General features: G+C 31.9%; 1 protein-coding gene across 1 annotated transcript in view; it reads right to left on the bottom strand.

Annotated features, from left to right (window-relative positions):
• Nucleotides 1–2828: 2828 nt before the first annotated feature.
• Nucleotides 2829–22483, bottom strand: part of TGS1 (trimethylguanosine synthase 1) — a 54559-nt gene continuing 34904 nt past the window's right edge. The window contains exons 13-14 of the mRNA XM_051970179.1: nt 22387–22463; nt 2829–3585 (exon numbers count right to left, since the gene is read on the bottom strand). Coding sequence (XP_051826139.1) covers nt 3427–3585; nt 22387–22463 — 236 coding nt within the window. The 3' untranslated portion in view covers nt 2829–3426. The remainder of the gene's footprint in view (nt 3586–22386; nt 22464–22483) is intronic.

Here is a 22483-nt window from a genome sequence, read left to right on the forward strand (position 1 = left end):
CTATCTGGGCTTCTGATCTAGTTTAAGTATTTCCTATTTTTTGAAGGAATTACACTACTTCTTATGTGTCGTTTTGTTGGCATTTAACTGCACAATATAATCTGAACATTCTTTTTATTCTATTTCTTCCCTTCTCCCCCCATCAGATTTCATCTCACTCATTCGCTATTTCATTAATATGATTTTCTTCTTTTTAATCAGATTAGATAAAGGTTTATAAATTTTAATTAATCTTTAAATAAGTTTTTTAAATCATTTATCATTATTGAATTTGTTTTCAATTTCACTTCTTTCTGATTTAATATTTCTCTTTTGAATTTGTTCTAGGTTTATTTAGTTTTTTATTTTCTAATTTAGCAAATGCATATTTAGTTCATTAACCTCCCTTTTCTATTTTTTTTAATGTATGCACTAGCTGAATCCTCTAAAATTTAGTGTGTTGTTTCATCATTATCATATTCTTTTTGTTGTTGTTCAGTCATTTTTCAGTCATGTCCAACTCTTTGTTGCCCAATTTGTGTTTTTCTTGGCAAAGACACTGGGGAGCTCAATAACTTATTTAGGATACATTTCCTTCTCTAGCTCATTTTATTTTGTTTTATTTTTTTCCTGAGGCAATTGGGGTTAAGTGACTTGTCCAGGGTCACACAGGTAGGAAGTGTTAAGAATCTGAGGTCAGATTTGAACTCAGGTCCTCCTGAATTCAGGGCTGGTGCTCTATCCACTGCACCACAGCTGCCCCTAGCTCATTTTATAAATGAGAAAACTGAAGCAGAGTTAAGTGACTTGCTCATGGTCACATAATGTATGAGTTCAGATTTGAACTCAATTAGTCTTTCTGACTCCAGATTTGACACTATGCATTGCACCATGTAGCTGCCCCTAATTTTTTTTTTTACTAGATATTATTTCTATGATTTTATTTGACTCACTCATTAAGATTCCATTCTTAGATCTCCAATTGGGTCTGTATCTTTTATTCGTGTCCCTGAACCAATTTCTGGTTTTCTTGCATTATGGTGTATAAAGAATGTATGACTATTTCTACCTTTTTCTATTTGCAATCTTTATGCCCTAGAACATGGACAATTTTTATATAAGTTCTATTTCTACAGAGAAACATGCCTTTTATTTTGTTCCATTTAGATGTTGTCTTTAAATTGTAGTATTTCTAACTTTTTTTCAGCTCAATATTTTCTCTTTTATCTTCCTTATCTAAAATTGATAGCAGGATATTATCTCTTGTCACTACTATTTTATTGTCTGTATCTTCTTGACAGCCAGATGTTTTCTTCATGAATTTGGATGCCATGTCAGACGTTTGGAGCATATGTTTATAACTGATTATGACAGTGTTTTGTTGGCTATGGTTCATTTCCTTTGTTTTTCATTTTTGAACTTTGTATTATCTGATAATATTATGTAATTTCCTATTTTTTGAATTAATTTGACAATAAAATGATAATAAACTCGGCTGATCTGGAGCAAAGTATCTCATGGAATGCCCTAAAGACCTATTTTTGGTACTATACTGATTGACAAATTGGTGAACTACAAACTCAATAATCAAGCATTAGGTTATAATTTTAAAAAAGTTAATCCAATTTTAGGCCACCCTAGAAGCATAGTGAGAGGAAGTTCAGTGAGAGGAAGATGATTCTGACACTATTACTCTACTATAGACATATAGTACCAGTATCAGGTATCACATTTTAGGACATAAAACTTGAATGCTCAGGAACCACTAACCTCAAAGAATGATTGTGAGGATCAAATAAGAAATTTTTTAAAAAATCCTATTTGGCCTGCAATATCCTTCATAACCTGGCCTTTTGCCTTCCAGTCTTGTTACATCTTAGTTTCCTCCAAGTACCCTGCAAATCACTTATTTTAAAATCATGGATGACTCCCTTTAGCAGTAAGACATTTCTGATGGCCCTTAAATCTAGTCCTTCCTGTGATTATCACCTGTCTTTATCTGTTTATAGCTGTTCCTTGGGAGAAGGCATTGTTTTTTGCTTTCCTTCCTTTCCCCAAAGTGTCTGGTACATAGTAGATACTTAATATATGCTTGTTGTTTTGATTCCCCTCTTTTGAAATCCCATATTATTTTATCACCCAAAAATAGCCTTGATTTCATTCTTCATAACCTATTGCCAAATCTTGGTTTTACTTTATACAACATTGTGTATATCCCCACTCTCAGATCTACCACCTCAGTTTGGACTCTCATCTCTCACCTGGAATATTGCCAATAATTGCCTTTCTTCCCATTTCAGTGGCTGTTTTCTCCAGAATGAAATATTAAGCTCTCTATTTGGAATTCAAAGCTCTTTCCAACCCACCCACTTCTCACCTTTTTAATTGTCTTCTTTTCCATGTACATTATGATTCAGCTATGTGGGTGTACTTAATGTTCCTTATATATGATACTTTCTCTCTTGACTATTTTTTTTCACTAGCTTCTCTCCCTCCCCACCCAAATTCTTTCCCTGACCTCTAGAATTCAGTTGAAATCTCACCTTCTGTAGGGGACCTTTCCCTCTGTGTATACATATTTATGTTATATATACAATTTATTACTTTTCTGTTGGAATTGGCATGGACTAATCATTTTGGTCTTTCTTGGTAGCAATTATCATGGAGCCTAGACCCTAGTAAATTGTAAGTATTTGTTGACTGACCATAATGGTCTCTATTTATTCTTTGCTGTGATATTTTACAAATAATTCCTTGATGGTTAATTCTTCTTTGGTACTTATTTTTTGTGAAGACCAAAGTTTCCCCCTGCATTTGTTTTACCATGAAAAATTAATAAGAAAGAACAATTATAGATGGAATATTTTATTTATAATTGGAAGATGTTTGAAAAGTTGACATTGAAATATTAGGATACAGCAATACTTCCATTATTTAAAATATTCTCCCTCAACCCACCAACATTTTACATTTTAATCAACTGATTTAAAGATAATTTTCACTTGCTTATGAATGGGCATCTTGACACAATTTAAGTAATAAAATCAGTTTTTCTGGTCAGTGTAATTAACCCCCTCCAAAAAAAAAAAAAAAAAACCTTTAAAAAAACCTGTAGTAACAAAAAAAAAATCAGATTTTCAACACTGCATTTAAAATACTAATTAAAAAAATAAAAGGCTGCTAAACAAAAGCAGACAAAAACACTTAAACATACTGTAAGTATATATCTGTGAGGTACACAGGCAAATCGACCTTCTTTACATTAAGAAGATTCCAATGAATTCTCAGTATTTACTAAGTTATCTCAAAATTATTAATGACAACAGCACGTAAAAAAAGTCAAACCCTATTTTATATGGTAGAAATAGACTCCTGGTTGCCAAAAAGAATTCATGATGGATAGAGGAATAAAATGGAAGTTGTTTGACTGGAATGATAATTTAGCTGCTACTCTATGTTTCCTTCTTTTAAGTCATTTTTAACTGGTATTTCAGATGCTGTTCTTCGAATCAAATCACCAAAATAAGCTGTGATTGTCTTCAATTTATTGTTAAGAAAGTTTTGCTCTATTTCAACTTGTCCTCCAGGTCCAGCTAAAGATGCCACCTAAAAAGATAACAAAAGAAACACATACATAATTGGAATTTCAGAACAAATCTTTTTGTTCATAAGATTTGCACATTAGAAAGAAATTGTTCTTTATGCCCTTAAAAAAAGCATGTTCAATACTCATTGCTGATTCTTAATAATTAATAGCTATTAATCATTTTCCAAGTTACAATGTAATGGGTAAAGTTTTGCTAAGTCACCTTGTTGAAGAATGATAACATGAAGTCGTTAGTATAATTCCTGCAAATAAATCACTAAAACATGGTATAATGGATTTGGCACTAAATTTGGTGTCAAGAAGACCTGGATTCAAATCCTTCTTCAGATACTAATGAAATCTGGGGAATAGCACATAATTTCCTTGTACTTCAGTTTTTTTCATTTGTAAAATGAGGGGAGTTAAGGCCATGAGGTTTATCAGCTGTTAGTGTTCTCTTTTTCTTAAATTAGAGATGGGGATCAAGATTGGATCTATTATTTTATTGCTACGGAGAATTACTAGGTGAGGGAACCACCTCAAGTCAATCAACAAGCATTTATCAGACCTGTAGGATACAAATACAAAAAACAGAAGAAGCTCTATATGTAAGGAATTCATGTAGCACCTCTGCAAATGTCAAACAATTTCTTGAATACTGAGAATTTAGGTGACTTTCTCAGTGCCACACAGCCACTATCAGAGGAAGGACCTAATTCAAGTTATTCCTTGCTTCCAAGACAGCTCTTGATTCATTATACGATGATTCTCAAATTATCTGATATTTATTTATAAACAACAGGTAATATAAGTGAAAATATTATAATGTAAATGGGTCTCTGAATCTTTCCATTGTGAATGACTTCCTAACAGCTGCTCTATTTTAGGGAGACTTCTGAGAAGCTCAGAAATGCTAACCAACTCCTACCAGTGTACAGTGTATGAGAGGATTCTCTTTTGATCCCCCTGCCCCTCCAAGTTGTTAAGACACTATCACAGCTTTTTACTTACTAGCTTTATTGTGTGAAAGTCATAATCTTTCTGAGCTTCTTTCCTCATCTACAAAATGGGGACAATACTACTGATCTTTCATAAGGATGCTACATGAGGACTGACTGAGGCAATATATTTAAAATACCTTGAAAATTTTAACGTACACATAAATATTTGCTTTTCTTACCATGCATTACCACCCATATAATAAACTATAAGATCCTTGAGGGATAGACCTACTTAATTATTCCGTTTTATTCACAGTGCTTCCAATACTTAATTTGTTTGAACTGGAGATTTCCTCTCCCAATCTACAAAGGCAACTTTTGCAACATTACCGTTTTAGAGATTTGTCTAAGGCACAAAAGGTTAAATGAATCACCAAGTCAACTCTATATCACTATTCCACGTTGCTTTTCAACTTGAACAAAATACTTAAACATTTATCTACTTGAATTATATTTAGCTCCAGGTTAAGGCACAAAGAGAAAAAAGTGAATAAATACATCCTTACATGTCAGATTGAAGTTTCATATATTTCATACTTTATATAAATATTAGCTATTATTGTTATTCAAAAAATAAAATAATTGAATGAAACTATGCTAGCTGAATAACCATTAGAGGTGTCAGCTTGTAGAAAACTAATAATTTGTGAATTTAGCCCTTTTATGCATGGATACAAAGATTTCATTTTTTAATATGTTAAAACAGAAATACTTGGAAATTAGTCCTATTGGTGGACAGTACTGTTGTTGCAAGATTTATCTGCCTCTAAATTTTTTTCTTATTATTTTTTGAATGTCTGCAAAAGATCCTTCCTTGATAAAAATGTTAAATGAGGTTAGCCTGTCAGGATGGAAGAATGTGCCCCCCAATAGTATTTTATTTTTTTCTCCAATTATCTGTAAAGAGTTTTTAACATTAATTTTTATAAGATTTTGAGTTTCATTTTTTTCCTCCCTCCTTTCCTCTCATTCCCCCTCAAGACAACAATCTGATATATGTACAATCATATTAAACATATTTACACATTAGACATGTTGTTAAAAAAGAATCAGAATAAAAGGAAAAAGGAGAAAGAAAAAAAAAAAGAAAAAAAAAAGAAAAAAGTGAAACAGCATACTTTGATCTATATTCAGACTCCATAGTTCTTTCTTTGGATATGGATAGCATTGGAATTGGAATCATTGTACTGCTGAGAAAAGCTAAATCTATCTTCTCAGCAATGCAAGCTGATCATCACACAATGTAAGCAGAAAGAATGTTAAGGACATGGGATAACACAGTGAGGAGCGCAAAGATGCCAGGAGATGGCAAGAAAGCAATGAGCAACTTCTGACATGGGTAAGAAGAGACACACTGAGGCAGACCATTTCAAAAATTTGCCCCAGGGATCTAAGCATGACTGATTATAAACAATAGCATATACACATTTTCTTCATTGTGATGGCACAGCATCACTACACAGAAACAAACGAACTAACTGGAAAAACTGTGATTGGTTGTATTTACAAAGAAATTATGGCTTAATTTGGTTTATCTGGATAGTATGACTTTATAATTTTTTGTTTCTACACTTAGCAGAAATTATAACTAATCAACGCAAAAATGATGTTAATATGAACTAAAAATAGATAAAATTAAACAATTTAAATGAGCCTGAAATGCCAAATTCCCATAGGAGCAATTGCTGGAAGGTAGAAAAGTTCATTATACATTACTAGTATGTATATTTAAACCTGTTCAACTTACTTTAGGAGGGGAAAAAAAAAGCAGTTACAGAAATAAGGAAGACATATATGACCCTACATTATATTCTCAACTTTTCAAAAATTGTAATTAGACAGTAAAAGTTGTCAAACAAGAAGACAATCATGGAAAATAAGTTTACCTACAGGCAGAAATAAACATAAAGTGTAAAGCAACAACAGTTATAAAATGCCGTGAAGAAAAGACAAGACACTAAGACAAAAACATCCTACTTTCTCCAATAAGGAACGTGATATTTAAAATTAAAATAGTTCAGAAGGCTCAATTTGCAAGTACTAAAGAATGTTACTTTTTTTTTAATTTAGAACTTTTATGTCAGATTTTTTCCCCACATACACCTAAGAAATTGTGTAGCAATTGTTACAAATATGTTTTCAAAGAACTATCAAATGAAACTATTTGTAACAATTTCTTAGATTTGTTTCAATAATTCAAATTCCCAACTTTCCTCTAGATCACAGTAGATGCTTACTTTGATCTTACTAGTTTGTACTTCCTTCTTCTACCAATCAACATCCGTTTATTAAGCTCCTACTATGTACGCCCCAAGTATTGAGGATACAAATACAATAAGGAAACTTTCTCTACCTTCAAGGAGTTTCTGTTTTGGATGCCAGTATATATTCAATATAAACATATGCAGAAGAAACATAAGGTAATTAGGATGAAAAACGCTATCAAAAAATGGTATATGAACACTTTGTCTTAAAGTGAGGGATTCCCTAAGGTAAAAGTAGAGGGGGGAGTGCAATCAAGTCACAATAGACAGATAGTCAATAGTCACTTATGGAATGCTTATTTCATTCTGAGCTCTGTGTTAAACACTGAGGAACATCAAGAAAGGCAAAAAGGCTCTTGAAGAGCCAGTCCACCATGACCAAGACAATATGCAAATAACTATATACAAATTATATAGAGAAAATAGTTAAAAGAGGGAAGGAAAAGTCTTTCTGTAGAAGGTGGAATTTTAGCTGAGATAAAGTCAGCAGGCAGAGATAAGGAGGGAGAACATTCCAAAAATGGGAGAGAAAACCCACAAAATTGGGAAATGAAGTTTCTATACAGTGTAAGACTGGAAATATGGGTTGGAGGGTAGGTTTGAAGAGTTTTAAATGCCAAACAAAGGACATTATATTTGATTCCAGAGGTGTGCCACTGGACCTTATTGAGAAGGGAGGAGGGGGAGAGAAAGAAGAAAAAAAGAGAAAGAGACAAACAGAAATCAAGATAGAGACTTGGTCAGATCTGTGCTTTTAGGAAAATCACATTGGTGACTCAATGGAGGATGGGTTGGAGTATGGAGAGACTTAAGACAGGAAGATTTACCAGCAGCATATTGCAATAATCTAAGTGTGAGGTAATAAGGGCTACATGAGAATTGTGGTGGTACCAGAGGAGAGAAGAAAATATATATGAGAAATATTGCAAAAATGAAATTGATTTGAGAATAATCAGCATAGAGTTGATGAAGTCACTTAGGTAAGTATCATAAAGAAGAAAAGAGGATCTAGAATGGAACCCTGTGGGACACCCATAATTAGTGGTATGATGTTGGTGACAAATGTTGGGTTTCACCTAGTGGTCAGCTTTTTGGTAATAAACTCTCCCAACTTAGGATGGTCCTTGGACTTGCTCAGTGAGGACCTATTAGTTTTTGAGAACCCCTGAATCACTTCTATACCACAATGAGGTATCACACTAAAACATCTGTGCAGACAGGTACTTAAAAATACACACACATCCAGCCATCCATTTATCTATGACTATCAATACCCAAATACATTTTATTTAGTTTCTAAGATAAACATAGAAATCATGCCATTTTCAAAATATCAAAACAACATACTTGGCAGAGAATAATCAAATTTATGTTGTCTGTTTTAGCTGAGAACAGGAATGATTACTGGTAAACATTAGTAATTTTTCCTTGGTGGAAGTTGGAATGGAAAAACATACCTTTATACCAGGCAGTATGAGATATTCCCCATTCCTTAAAAAAAAGGGTGGGGTTTAATAATGACCAGTAGTCATGAACACAATTTCTTGAAGGAACAAGATCATTCCTCTTCATCTAAACAAACCTTGGAAAAATGCAACAATTGAAGAGGAAACCAGAGGAATATCACCTCTTAACCCCTCTAGGCATTAAGTTTATTATCTGAAAGCATTATCAAAAATAAATAAATGGCAATATGCAAAAATTTGAGGGCTTATTCTTTCTGGGCTGTAAAACCAATAACTAGAAACAAACTGGCAAGGTAAGACTTTTTCTCTCCTTTGGACTTCCTTAAGAATGGAATGCTCTGGATTAAAACATGGGATTATAGGTAAATAAAGGAAAACAGAAGTGGGGATTAAGCTTGTTTGTAAATTACAAGATTTGTTTACATGATACTGTATATAAAGGCTTAAAAACACACAGGAAGAGTTTTAAATGAAGAAAGGGAGAGGGATATGAAGAGTGCATATGAAGAAAAACCCTACCTAGAGCACCATGGGAAAATGCACTAAATATTGTACTCAGATTAGGAATGATCAAAAAAGTATCAAATGATAGGAACTTTAATACTTAAAAGATGACATTTTGGAAGCTGGATCAAAATATTCTTAATGTTCATGAACCAAAGTTTTTATAGGAAAAAGACTAACTAGAAACTATGACTAATAAAGAATTTAAAAAAAAAGAAAAAGAGTTTAATTTAAAATACAAGACTCCCAAAGATCCTTGTTAAAAAACAGATTGGTACTTAAAAACATTAATATAATGACCAACTCTGGTCCTGGAGGGGTATGGGAATGCTATTTCCTCCCCTCCCTTTTTTCATTAATGATGGATGGGGAAGTTACATTTGTAAACATTTCATATATACACACACTATTGGACCTATTGGAAGTATTGGTTGGTTTTACTAAATTGTCTTTTTATCATCTTAGATTTTTTTTAATAAAGTTTTTTATTTTAAAAAATATATGCATATTTTTTCAACATTTACCCTTGAAAAACCTTGTGTTCCAAACTTTTTTCTCCCTCCCTCTCTCCTAGACAGTAAGTAATCCAATATATATCATCTGAAGTTTTTGCTACAAAGGAATGCTTCCTGGGTAAAAGTGTAGTAGGAAATTATCCTTAATTTTTACAAAATTATATGGTCATACTAATTCAATTTAAAGCATTATAGTAAGTTTGGAATTGAAAGTTTTTCTGCTTGCTACCTATGTGCTTTCCTTCTTTATTTCCCCATCTTTAAAAAATAGTGGCGAGAATGAGTGTTGGATTTTGTTGACTTCTAAGGATTCTTAGCTATAAATCTATGGCACCTTTGAGATGATCTAGTCCAAATCAATAAAGAATTCGGTTTTACAGCAAACTTTTGCTCTTTATCAAGCTTCAAGTTATCCTTATCTTTCCTCTGCAGACTTAACTATGTATTGTTTAGTTCCCTTTTCTTTTCCTTTTTATATTTTAATGATTTTAAAAATACTTTTTTTAGCAAGCTGGTGTAAAATCACATTGAATACAAACTAACAAGGTGAGTGGTGTGTAGTCAATTATTTTTAGCCAAAAAAAATTTCCATATCAGTTTGGAAAGAACTGGGAGCTCACCTGAGTTTTGAGGAAATTATTATGTGAGAGCAGATAGTTTTTAGTTTTTAGGTTTTTTTTTAATATGTAGGAATAGCAATATTTTCCGAAAACATTGAACTTTAGTTTCTGATATGACTTAAGTATAAGATATAAAAGAATGAATGCAAGGGTTATGTGAAGCAACTCAAAAGTACTTCTAAAAAGAAATAATCTGCAAGTGAAAAGTTGATGAGAGAAATATTTTTTGGTTATATGAACAGAAGATTTAAAGAAGAAAAGCAATAACCTCTCATATTTGAATCCTAAATAGTTGAAAAAAAAAATACTGTGCTGTAAAGGCATTTTACTACCAGAGCAGAAAAATGGAGTAGAGAACAAAAACTATTTCACTGAAAGATGATTAAAATAAAAATATGTAGGAATCAAGTTAGAAATAAATTTGGCAAGAATGAAATGATGAGTATTTTATACTGTCTATAGACTTCATTATTACAACATCAGAAAAAATCTGAAATAACAATTGTGCTTAGGAATGTACTGTTAAAAAATAAAACAAAACAAAAAGGGAAGCAGAACACTCCTTCCTTTCCAATATTTCCTTCGAAACATGTAGCTAATAATTACAAAGGGGAAAAAATAAGCTGGAGACAGGAATTCTGGTGAATCATTCTTTGGGATCTGTGACAGGAAATGATGTTTCTTTCAAACTTTTCCTGATAACTTTTTGTTACTACCTCTCACTTCTTTGTTCAAACATTCCTTCACAGATCAATAAAATGAGGGTATCTTTCAAAGACTACAAAGACTACATAAATTGAACTCATTCTCCTTCTGAGTGAAAAAGACAGCACCACTAATATACATGGATACGTCCATAGTTGTAAAAGGAAGGTCAAATCTACTTTTCTCCTTATTTTCTATAGTTAAGTTTACTAATATTGAATGATTTCATTGGTCAAAGAGCTTTTCTTTCCTACCAACTCCTCAAACTGGATACACCAAGAAAAGATGTCTAACATTTAATAGGTCAGACAATGAAGAAATCTGTGGCTATTCAAATAGGAATTACATTCAGCAAGAATGACTTTGAAGCCTCTCTCATCTTACTTGTATTCTTCTGACTTAGTAGATTACAGTTACAGAAAATCCATTTATTAGCATTTGACTAGGAAACTGGATTTCAATTTTGGCACCAAGACTTACTATTTTCTTACTTTTTACCTTTTGAACTTCATTTCCTCATGTGTAAAATAAAAAGATTTGGCACAGATAAACTCTAAGATCCTCTAGAGCTATGTAATATTCCATTACTTTTAAGTAAGGGTTCTTAACTTTTAAATGGTAATTCTTAAAAATTTTTTTTATCATGACTATTTGGCAATATGGTAAAGTCTATGGGCCCTTTTGGTAATAAAGCTTTTAAAATATATACAATAAGATAATAGAATTGCTTTTGAAACCTATTTTACTTAAATTTAGTTACCAAAATATATATTTTTAAAATGCCACAAGTCCATGGTTCTTAGATTAAGAATTCTTGCTTTATTTACACAGTACAGCAGAAGCATCATTGAATTTGGAATCAAACTATCTAAATTTGAGTATTGGCTTTGTTGCTTATTAGCTCTTGTCATCTTGGGTAAGAAAATTAACTTCTGATTCATTTCATGACTATGAAATAATAATACAGTATCTGCTGCATAGTTGTTTTAAGTATCAATTTATATAAAATATGTATATAAAATACTATAAATAACATAAACTCTTATGTATAACAATAAGCCACCTCCTTTCCTTTTAGAAACATACGCTTTCTGTTTTTGTGACTTAAAAAAAATCCTGAAATACTTCTCACTGGGCAAAAATAGAATTGAGAGTCTCTTACACTCTGCCCTCCAATCTTCTTGGCATTACCCAAACTGTACTCACCAATTACTCTCTTCAAGTGGCCAAACTGCTATGGAAATAAATGGATGAGTTTCTTTTGCATTTTTAAGACAATGAAAAAATCTTATTACTACCTGTAATAAAATCTACCTAGTTCCACTGTTAAGTTATATAATCATCTAGATGTGAGATACACACAGTCTAATTCTGCAAGGTTTTCTTTTCTTTTCTTTTTTTTTTGTTTGTTTTTTATCTTGCTGAGGAGAAAAGAGGAAAGACACAAAGAAATACAAGATCAGTATATGATTTTAATAGAGTGACTGAATATTGAAAAGGGTGGTGGCCATATTTTTGGAAGGGTAAAAGAAAAACAGAAAGGGCATTATTATGCAGATCAATTTCTGACAGAGGTTCATAACATGATGATTTTTTTAATCTTTGATGAGGGTTCCTTCTCATTCGGGAATGGCTGAACAAACTATGGCACATGAATAAAATAAAGAGTATCATTGTACCATAAGAAATGATAAATATGAAGAATTCAGAAAAACTTGAGAAGAACTGTATAAATTAATGCCTGAATTACATTTAAGTGGAACTGGAAGAATGAATAGTCAGATTTTGACCTGTTTTTTTGCTGCACTGTATTTGTACAAAATAGGTTTTTTATAGAGTAAGAGTAGTAAATGGAAAAGTATTAGGAAAAAATGTGAAATAAGAACATTAAGAAAATATTTAAGAAAAAAAAAAGTTTAGATGTGGCCTGTACTAAATATACCATAAGAAGTCAATAAGCTGATGAAGCAATTTTTTCAGAGAGAAAATACATTAAAATGCATGACATTAAAATATATGATTGTCAAGAAACTTTTCATGTTTAATATTATTTTAAAAGTTTCTAGTTTTTAGAATTAATCTTTCTTATGGATAAAATTCTATAATCCATAAGTTGACCAGAGTAATAACACTTTGCCCATTCTTCTTCTCTTCTTATAGTTCCAAAAGCTGGTTCTAGGATTGTCTATGTAAATAAATGATATTTTGGTCACATGAGAGCTTTGCAAAGGTCAACTGTATCCCTATATTGTACAAGCCTTTAGTAGTAGTATAACCATTAACAGGGAATTAATACCTCAATTTTAAAAACTTATTCCACTTTTTCCATAGTCTAAGATTAATATATATATATATATTGAAGGCCAGAACTTTCCATACTTTATGTAGTAGAAAAAAGTCCTAAATAAAAAAATGTTTAAAGTAGGTTATATGGTATGAATATTACTTAAAATAAGAATATTAACTACAGAAAACATTCTTTTCAATGAAAGAATTTTCACTTAAGATTTTATGTAATTACTACCTTCTTTAGGCCACTTCTGCATGGTAGGCAGAAGACAGTGATCCTAGGATAGCAGAAGGTCATTGCCAGGTAGGGTGCCTCTAGACAGAGGAAGCATAGTATCTGGTAGTTTCTTATTTGAAATAATTCTGAAAAGATTTTTTTTTTTTAAAAATTTGAACTAATTATTTTTTGCTAAATTAGGTGTTAACAGTGGTATTTCTTCACATCAAGCCATCTAAGACAATTACTGAGCAGTAGAACAGTTAAGTTTCAATTACTTAGCGGTAGAATAGATGATTTGGGGAGGGGGCTGAAAGAAAGTTTAAAGCCAATTCCTCTTTGACCTTCAAAGAATTCTGAAAGAGTGGCAGACTTGGAAGAGACATTAGAAATTACAGTAAATTCTCATCACTAATGGTAGTTAAGTTCTTTTGAGCCACTGTGAACTCTGAACCATTGCTTCTTCTAGGGGAAATACAGAGCTAGGTTCCTGTGAGTCTTTGGTCACAACATTTACATTAGCAGTTTCCGGAGTGGCCTCATGTACAGATTGGTAAACTTCCTCTTCCTTTTTCTGGATGCATCGTATTATTGACTCACTAACATTGAACTCGTGGTCAAAGTACTATAATTCAAGTCTGGGTGAAGTTTATCTAACATATATTTTCCTCGTGATACACACTACAACTTTCTTTGGCTTTGGACAGCAGTATATCATGCTAGGAGTCATTTTAAAAAAACAAAATCACCAAGAAAAAACATAAAAACATAAAAAACATGGCACTATGTAAATAGACTATGAGAAGGATACTTATTTACAATATATGAGAGCTGAAAAAAGAAGGCAGACCCTTATTCAACTTTAGCTAAGTGGTAGCAATTCAAATTTTTTTGTCCTCTGAGCAAATCTGCAAATGATCATGAAAGCAATGAAAGCATTGATTTTTGGGGTTAAAAATAAATCTTAACAAGTAGATGAATCTGTAAAAACCAAAACGTGAGAATAATGAGGAATGACTTTATTTAGCCTAGCATCTTCATTTTACAGATGAGGAACCTGAGCCTCAGAGGAGTACAGTAAGTTATCAAAGGTCACAAAAAACAGCTCATTCTACTCTTACTGAAAATAAAGCCTAATCAAATTTCATGGTATGAAACCCAAATCTCAAGTATCCAAAGACCCCTACGGATTAAAAGGGATTTAGAAACTACTTTGTTACACTTCCTTAAAATAAGGGAGTGTAATGATTAAGGGAGGAAACAGTTCAATTAGTTTCAAAGTATGGACTAGAAACTCAAGTTTCCTGTCCAATGTTCTTTGGTCAAGTTGATGAAATATGACAAAGATCACTTAGGAGCACTGATCCCTCAGTTCTATTCGGAAGCACTCTCCTTTCAAACTGACCTATCCCAAGAAGCCTCTTCCGCTGTGTCTAGATTAAGCTTTCCTAAATTTTGTAATGTGTCCAAAGCACATAATAACCTCAAAATTGGTATGATCTGTTTTTTAGCCTTTTTTTTTTTTTGCATTGTTATCTCCATATTATGAGCCATTTTGTAGGGACTAAGTAATCATGCATTCTTATAAGTAAGTAAATAACATTTCTCTAGTAGTTTTATGGGCAATATGAGAACTTTCTCAAACATGAATTTAGTTTTCCAATTTAAGAACATTTGGAAGAGGTGTGTGTGTGTGTGTGTGTGTGTGTGTGTGTGTGTGTGGCCAAATTTTGCTTGACTATATAACAGAAGCTCTACCTTTTCCTTGTTTTTCAATAGGGTATGGGGGAAGTGAGGGATAGCATTTTGGTTGATTGAAAAACTTTAAAAATTAAAGACAAGACATATTCTTGAGATTAATGAGGCAAGAAATACTATAACAAAATAACAAATTACACTATCATAATTTAAAATGCCCTAATTTTGCATCAATTTTGCTATTATATTTACTAGTAATATTATATTGCTAATATAATATTAAAACAAAATTTATACTATTGCAAAGAATAAATTACTTAAATCCTTGAGAACTATTAAGATATGTTCTTATTGAAATTTTAACTTCTGAATCACAACATTTAGAAATAAAACCAAATACTGTTGTTTTACTTTTTTTTCCTTAAAGATTCTTCAGAAAAATTAATTTAGACTTATTATATTAGAAACATGGGTGATAGAGGACTAGATATCCTACACTGCAAAACATGACTTTAAAATATGATAATAAAACAAATTGTTTTGAATAATAATTTGGCAAAGAAAAATAGCTAATTCTCTTACATCTTAAAATCACTCGTATATATTCATTAGAAATTAGCATCCTTCTTCATACAGCAAAAAAGATAATGCAAAACTTATCATTTAGGGGATGGACAAAATAATATGGTCTTTGATACTTGAAAACCATGGAGACAGAATTCCTAAATATAATGTTTTGCTAAGAACAAAGATCTACAAATTAGGTTGCTATTTATGAAACCAAGGAAATGGACTCAGCAAGTCATCTGAAAGCACTCTCCTTCCTCCTCATTTCTACCCACCCCCCTCCAATTATCCAGTGCATTTAGAAACTTCCCTTAAAGCAGAGTCACCAGCATTTACTCTATCTGTACAGATGACTGAGAAGGAACAGACCATGGCTTCAAGAAATTTTGTTTTAAATTTGTTCAAATTCTGCACCATTGTATGGCAAAATGAGCATGTTATAGTACAAAAAGGAATCATCAACTCAAGTTTCTTAGGCAATACAATATATTAGGAATGCCTGGTCAGTAATGTTTCTGGACTTAAAAAAATCCACTTGAGTTTTTGAAAGAAGATACCTAGAATTTGGATCATAAAGATTAAAGACTATATTCATACAAGTACATATATGTAAAGTACTTCAGGTCAAAGGTTTCCTTCAACATTTATTTAGGTTACTTAAAAAATAAAATAAAATAACAGTGAAAGGAAAAAAAGCTTTGTATTTTTCCTAAATCCATTGCAGATTTAGTTTTAAAGTCTCAGATTTTTTATGGTTTTTAACAGAGTCTAATATAAAGACTGGAATGCAAGCAAGGGTTTAAATAAAGCCACATGGTATTAAACATTTTGATAAGAATAGGATATGCATTCCAGGAGAGATTTTTCGGCACTCCAATGTAGAAATCCCACCCAACTATTACTGTAAAATAGGAATTTGTCCCACAGTTTGGGTGTCCACATTTAAATATATACTTAAATTGAAGGTAGAGTTTGACCTAAATATAGTGAAAGCTATTCACTACCAATGTTAAAAGACTAATTTTTTTGCTACTTATCAGTTATAATCTATGGCATATTTTTGATTAAATATTAGTCCCACCATTCATATCAGAGCTAGTAATACTGTTTCTTGTCTGATATATTTTTCTGATTTTTAAAAATTAGTGACTTTTGTAGTTCTATCTACTACCTCTAAGCAGTGTTTGAATAGATAATAGGGGAAAGTTGGGGAAAAGGAAAACAGGGAAAGGAAATTAAGAAAATAAAATATAAACAGGGGTGAGGGGGAGAAGTAAATGGTTAAGTAGCACAATGCCATTAACAATCTTTGGTGCCATACAGTGGTAGCAGGGTTAAAGGTAACCTTTAACCTAAGACTAAAATAGTCAGATGATGTCAGTTTAAGTTCTAATACTTCCTGAATACTACTGGGTGAATCATATTACTTTTCTGTTCCTCAGTGTCTTATTCAGTATATTTCTGAGGGAAGTTCTAAAGTAGTCTTGAGATAAGACAACAAAAACAAAATACAATCAACCAAATAAAAAATTATTTCCTTGATACATTTCTCTATTGGAAATATGATTGTTGACTTGAAATTAGAAGTGAGTCAGAGTAGCCTTCAATGATAATATATCCAACTATCATCATGCATTTTCTAAGGACATAGCATTATGGTAAGCATTAAGGGAGAAGAACTGTTCCTAGTTTCAAGATTATAGTTTAATATATATGTATTTTTTCTATTTTAAAAATAAAGGTTATAAAGTATCCTAGGAGCAGGTGTCAAACATGTGGCCTGAAATACTCCTGGAGTGAGGTCTAACCATATTAAAATGTAACTGACAAATTAAAATGTAATTAACAAAATAAAAACCACATCTAGGTAATATTACACTTTAAAACTAAATCACTATGCAATCTAAAATAGGATTCCTTATATATGAATTATTAGCTTCAATTATATTTGTACTTGACATAATTGCCTAAAATACTTTCCTGTTTATTGGTACTGTCATTACTCCACTAGAAGAGAATGCCTGAAAATACCTGATTTAAGAAATCCAAAGACCTTTTCTTCCTAGATTTCTTGATTAGAAATAAGTAACAAAAACCATCCATTGCAGCCTTCAAATAGGATGCAGGATTACATCTAAACTATCCTAAATATATGTAATGTCCGGGCTAACTCTCTGGAGGATCTCGGGACCAGTCTTAATCTTAGTGGAGGAGTGAAGGAGGCAGGAGAGCCACCAGGATGGTCAAAGATGGAGTGTCTCTATTTCCAGTCCTCTCAGCCTTTAAATACCTCAGTATGGTTACATTATTACAGCACACTAAGTATGTGTGAACTATCACTATACTAAGTATATGTGAACTAGAGAACCATCATCTCATTAATCACATTGAGTTAACATCCTGCTGTATCTTTGCTTCAAGTATACTTTTCTCAGAGTTCCCAATATCTGCAGTCCTCTACAGATAAAAGAACCATTACTTACATACAGTTGGCATTTAAATCAGGTCAGAATTTTCCCCATAGAAGAAAAACCTAAGCATCAATTCATAGTGTAGCTGAAATAGAATGAAAGAGTTCAAAGCTAAAAGGAAATCAGAGCCTAGAGAAACTCAACAGTCCAAAGTCATTCAAGTAGTTAATAGACAAAGCAAGCTTGCAGGCTCTCACCTTAGTAATTTTGCCATTATTCTGGGTTTAAGGAAAAAGGGACATGTAAAATGTAAGAATGAAGACTATATTTCCTCTCTCTTTCTTGTGGCCCAACATACACTCATATAAACAAAATTAATTTTTAGCTTCCTATCTCCTTCTTCCACATATGTCAATGCTAATTTGATACTAGGTTCTATCTAAAGTTTTTCATGGTTCTAAATTATCGATCCTTTATCCCTTCCCTTTAATCAAAACTATTCTCTCACATATATGTTAGGATAAAAACAATCTAACTGAATTAATATACCAGTAATAGATGATTAATTGAAAGCCACTTAATTTTTCCAAATAGTTGTAATTTAAAGAGAATGCTCATCAAATCAAATGAATCCATCCACCTGATTATGAGAATTTCAGATAGTATAATTCCATGTGGAGACTATCTCTGGGTCAATACTTTTAAGCTGTTCCTACTTTTTAGCTTCCTTTCTTGTCTTCTAGTCTTGAACCTACAGGACCTCTAACATTCCTGGCTCCTTTGTTTATGGGAACAATTGACAGGGCAAGCAAGTGGTAGCTGTTCCTAAATGGGGAAAGACCAGAGCAAGTAAACCTTTGACCTATGCATTTTTATACTATGCCTTTCCAATGTGCTTGTTCTGGTGAAGATATTAAGTATTACAAATTTTAGAAAAGTAGTAAGATTAAGGAACAACTATTTTGTCAAAAATATATATATTAAACTTACAAGAAAAGTTAAAAATTTTCCATTACATTTTCAAGGTAGATAGACACACATGCATAAATGCACACACATCTACCTTAAAAGTGTAATGAATAATTTTAATGTTTTGTAACTAAATTACTGCTAAGAGTTAAATATTTATTTTTTTGAAAAAAGATGGCATACACTTAAACATAGTTTTTTTTACAACCCTAATTATGTGCACCAGACTTATGAATGATCTGTGTAGATCAATGGCTACTCCCACTATTTCTAATTAAGGATCACACATCATAACAAACTGACACTTGAATATGGGGGAAAGAGGAAGAAATATGATTTTGCATTTTCCTCACACGTGAAAACCCATTGAGGATTACTTGCCTGTATGTGTAAGTGGAAGACCCTAAACATCTTAAAAAAAAAAAAGATTTATGAATAAATGTATTCCAGATTTTAAATAGAAGCCTAAAACTTTTAGTACACAAGACATTTCAAAACTAGAAGTTGCTTATGATGTTTTCTTCAATACCAAATGAATTGATAATTTTCTGGCTTATATTACTCACTTCTTTTGTTTACTTCAGACAGCTTATTTTTGTTTTCTACTCACAAGTAAAACTTAGATAGTATATTCCTCTTTTAAGTTACAAGTATGACCTGATATTTACATATGACAAAGTGAAAATAAAAATGAAGACAAAAATCCTCTTTTGTTGGCTGGTTCTTAAAAAGAACCAGCATTTGTCAAATGAGATCAGTGCATTCTGGTGTATTAAACATACAAATTGAGGGAAAAACAATGGAAATGCTCTTCATTGAAAGCTAGTTTAAAATTTGTATATTATTTATTTTACTCATGGAATTGGAGAGCAAATACATTTAGGTGAGGGCAGGGGAGATTTTTTTCTTTACTAGTCTGTGACAAGCATATTTTTCTTTTATGGTTGATTTTAATAACATAGGTTTTAGACATGGACAAATTAAAAAAACAATTGCAAAATATTTAAGGGCATGGAAATCAACATAATTTTACAAGAAATTGTTGGTATGTCACATATGCAACCAGTGACATTTTTGGGGGAGAGGAAGAGAAGCAGAATCAAAGTGAATTCTTTCTACTGAAATTTCTCTACTTGAATTAAACCTTAACCAAAACACTTGAAAAAAGTACATACTTTCTTTCACTTATGATTTATTAGTACTGCTACTCCCTCTAGAGGCAGAAAATATAATTAAAGTATTAAGTCCTAAGGCTTTTTGCAAACAAAAACTTTTACTTCCCAACATAATTAACTAGTAATTCAAGTAAAGGCAAATTACTATTTGTACTACTCTTTTCTCCCAACTGTAAAAGTTCAAATAATTTATGTAAAAATGATTTTTCATTGTTTAGTACTGTTTTAATGGTCAAATACAACAATGAACAGAATATTTCCTGGAATTAACCTAGTCAAAAAAGCTTAATTCATTTTTCATAGCAAAATAGCACAACAGACATTTTTAGCAAAGTTTATATAATTTCTTCTGAGATTATTTAATGTATGTAGATAGGAGTGAAATACACAGAATACATAAATCATTGAATGAATAAGATATCTGATCCCAAAAGGTTCCTGCTAAAACATTCAATTCAAGACCACAAAATTATTAGTGTAATGCCTAAGTACAGTATTTTGTTAGTAGCATACAACATATGTTGTTAGGTAAGCTCAGTTGTAACTGTTACTTAAATTAAGTTTCATTAGGATGTTTTCTTGAAATCTTGCATAACACTTTGATACTGAATTGAAGATATTCTTAAACTTAAAGGTGAATATGACCTTATATGCTTAAGCTCTTTAAACTTCTTTCAACTCCAGATGAGAATATTTATTGGAAACATCACAAAAAACAAAACAAAAGATTCCTGATCATTTAAAAGTTTGACTAGATCAGAGAGTTCTTGACCTCGTGTGACACAGAACTCTCTGGCAGTCTTTGAAGCTTGTGGACTTCTCAAAATAATGCATTTAAATGGAAATGGATAAAATACCAAGAAACAGAAGGAAACAAATTATATAGAAAGATGTTTTCATCATCCAATTTCACAGACACTACCCTTTCTCCACAAAAAATTATACATGAACCCTGTGAAGGTCCAGACAGATTCAAGGCCTAGAAAGTCTCCAAAGTCCTCCTAGTTCTAAAATTCTGTCTGAGGAACAAAGTGGTTCTTAGACAAGGATAATCATCTTACAAAAGGGTTCTATAGAAGTCATGATATTTATAAAGCATTCAAAAATTTACAAAATGCTTTAAACATAGCTCATTTTAATTTAAAAACCCTATGAGGTAGGTAGTTATTATTATCCATATTTAAAAAATGAGGAACTAAAGCTCAGCTAGATTTAAGTGACTAGCCCATACCATACACTACTTTTAAGTGTCAGAGGAAAGAATGGAATCTGTCTCTCTTGATTCCAAGCTCAGTATTCTTTCCACTATACCACAATCTATGAACAATCAAGCAATAATCATTTATCAAATAGCAGTAACTAATAGGCACCAGACACTATGATAGGCACTGCTGATACAAATATAATAAATGATAAAATTCCTACTTTCAAGAACTCATTGTACAGAAAAGAACAACAACAAGCAGGGACACATCCACAATCACATACATGTGCATTTGTAGAATAAAAAAAACTGTAAAAAGTATACAAATATTTACATAAAAGACAGTTTGATGAGGCACTAACTAATGAAGGGGACTGAATCAGTAAAAGCTTCATGAGAAAGTGCTGCTTGAAGCAAGTCTTGAAGAAAGATTTTATCAGGTGGTGGTGAAAAGAGAACACACCTGAAGCCTGGGGGACAGCAATGCAAATACATGGAGGTGGGATATGGAATGTATATGTAAAAGAGAGAAGAAGAAATGAACAGTAGAGTATGAAATAGAGAACAATGTTATGAGAGTGGAGAAATAGCTGGGGCAAAGAACTGAAAGGACTTAAAAGCTAAACAGGCAAGTTTATATTAGATTTTAGGGAAAACAGAAAGTCACAGGAACTGAAGAAAGGATGGCTATGATCAGATCTGTACTTAAGGAAAGCCATTCTAGCAGCAATGAAGAGGAATAGTTGTAATGAAAAAACTTGAGGGAGAGAGGCCAGTTAGGAGGACAAGGTTATAATCTAGGTATGAGGTGATAAGGGCCTGAACTAAGTTAATAACTGTGAGTAGACAGAAAGGGTCAGATTTGAGATGGTGTGGAGGTAGAAATGGCAAAATTTAGCAACTGATTTTACATGTGAAAAATGGGAGAGAGCACATATAAGTTTATCTCATCAATAAAAATAATGATCTGCAAAGTTCTTTTAAATCTGGGATCTTATTAACCATAGTTACATATTTACCTTTTTAACACAATAAGTATGTAAAATTCCTTATATATGCTGTAATAAGAGTAAGAATACCTATAACAATGAATCTACAAAGTCTAGCACAGAAGGTTGGGAGAATACTATCTTAAATGATAATCAATGCATCTTTGAAACTAAACCAATAGTTAAACCAGAGAGAGGCTCATCAACAGTCTTTTAATCATACCTACCTGGTCAATATCAGCATTTCTTGGAAGGAAATATACAATATTGTTTGTGATCATCTGAGACAGCCTGAAAATTTCAAATGTTGAAATAAGTTAAGGA

The sequence above is a fragment of the Antechinus flavipes genome, chromosome 1 (genome assembly GCF_016432865.1).
Source record: "Antechinus flavipes isolate AdamAnt ecotype Samford, QLD, Australia chromosome 1, AdamAnt_v2, whole genome shotgun sequence".
NCBI lineage: Eukaryota > Metazoa > Chordata > Mammalia > Dasyuromorphia > Dasyuridae > Antechinus > Antechinus flavipes.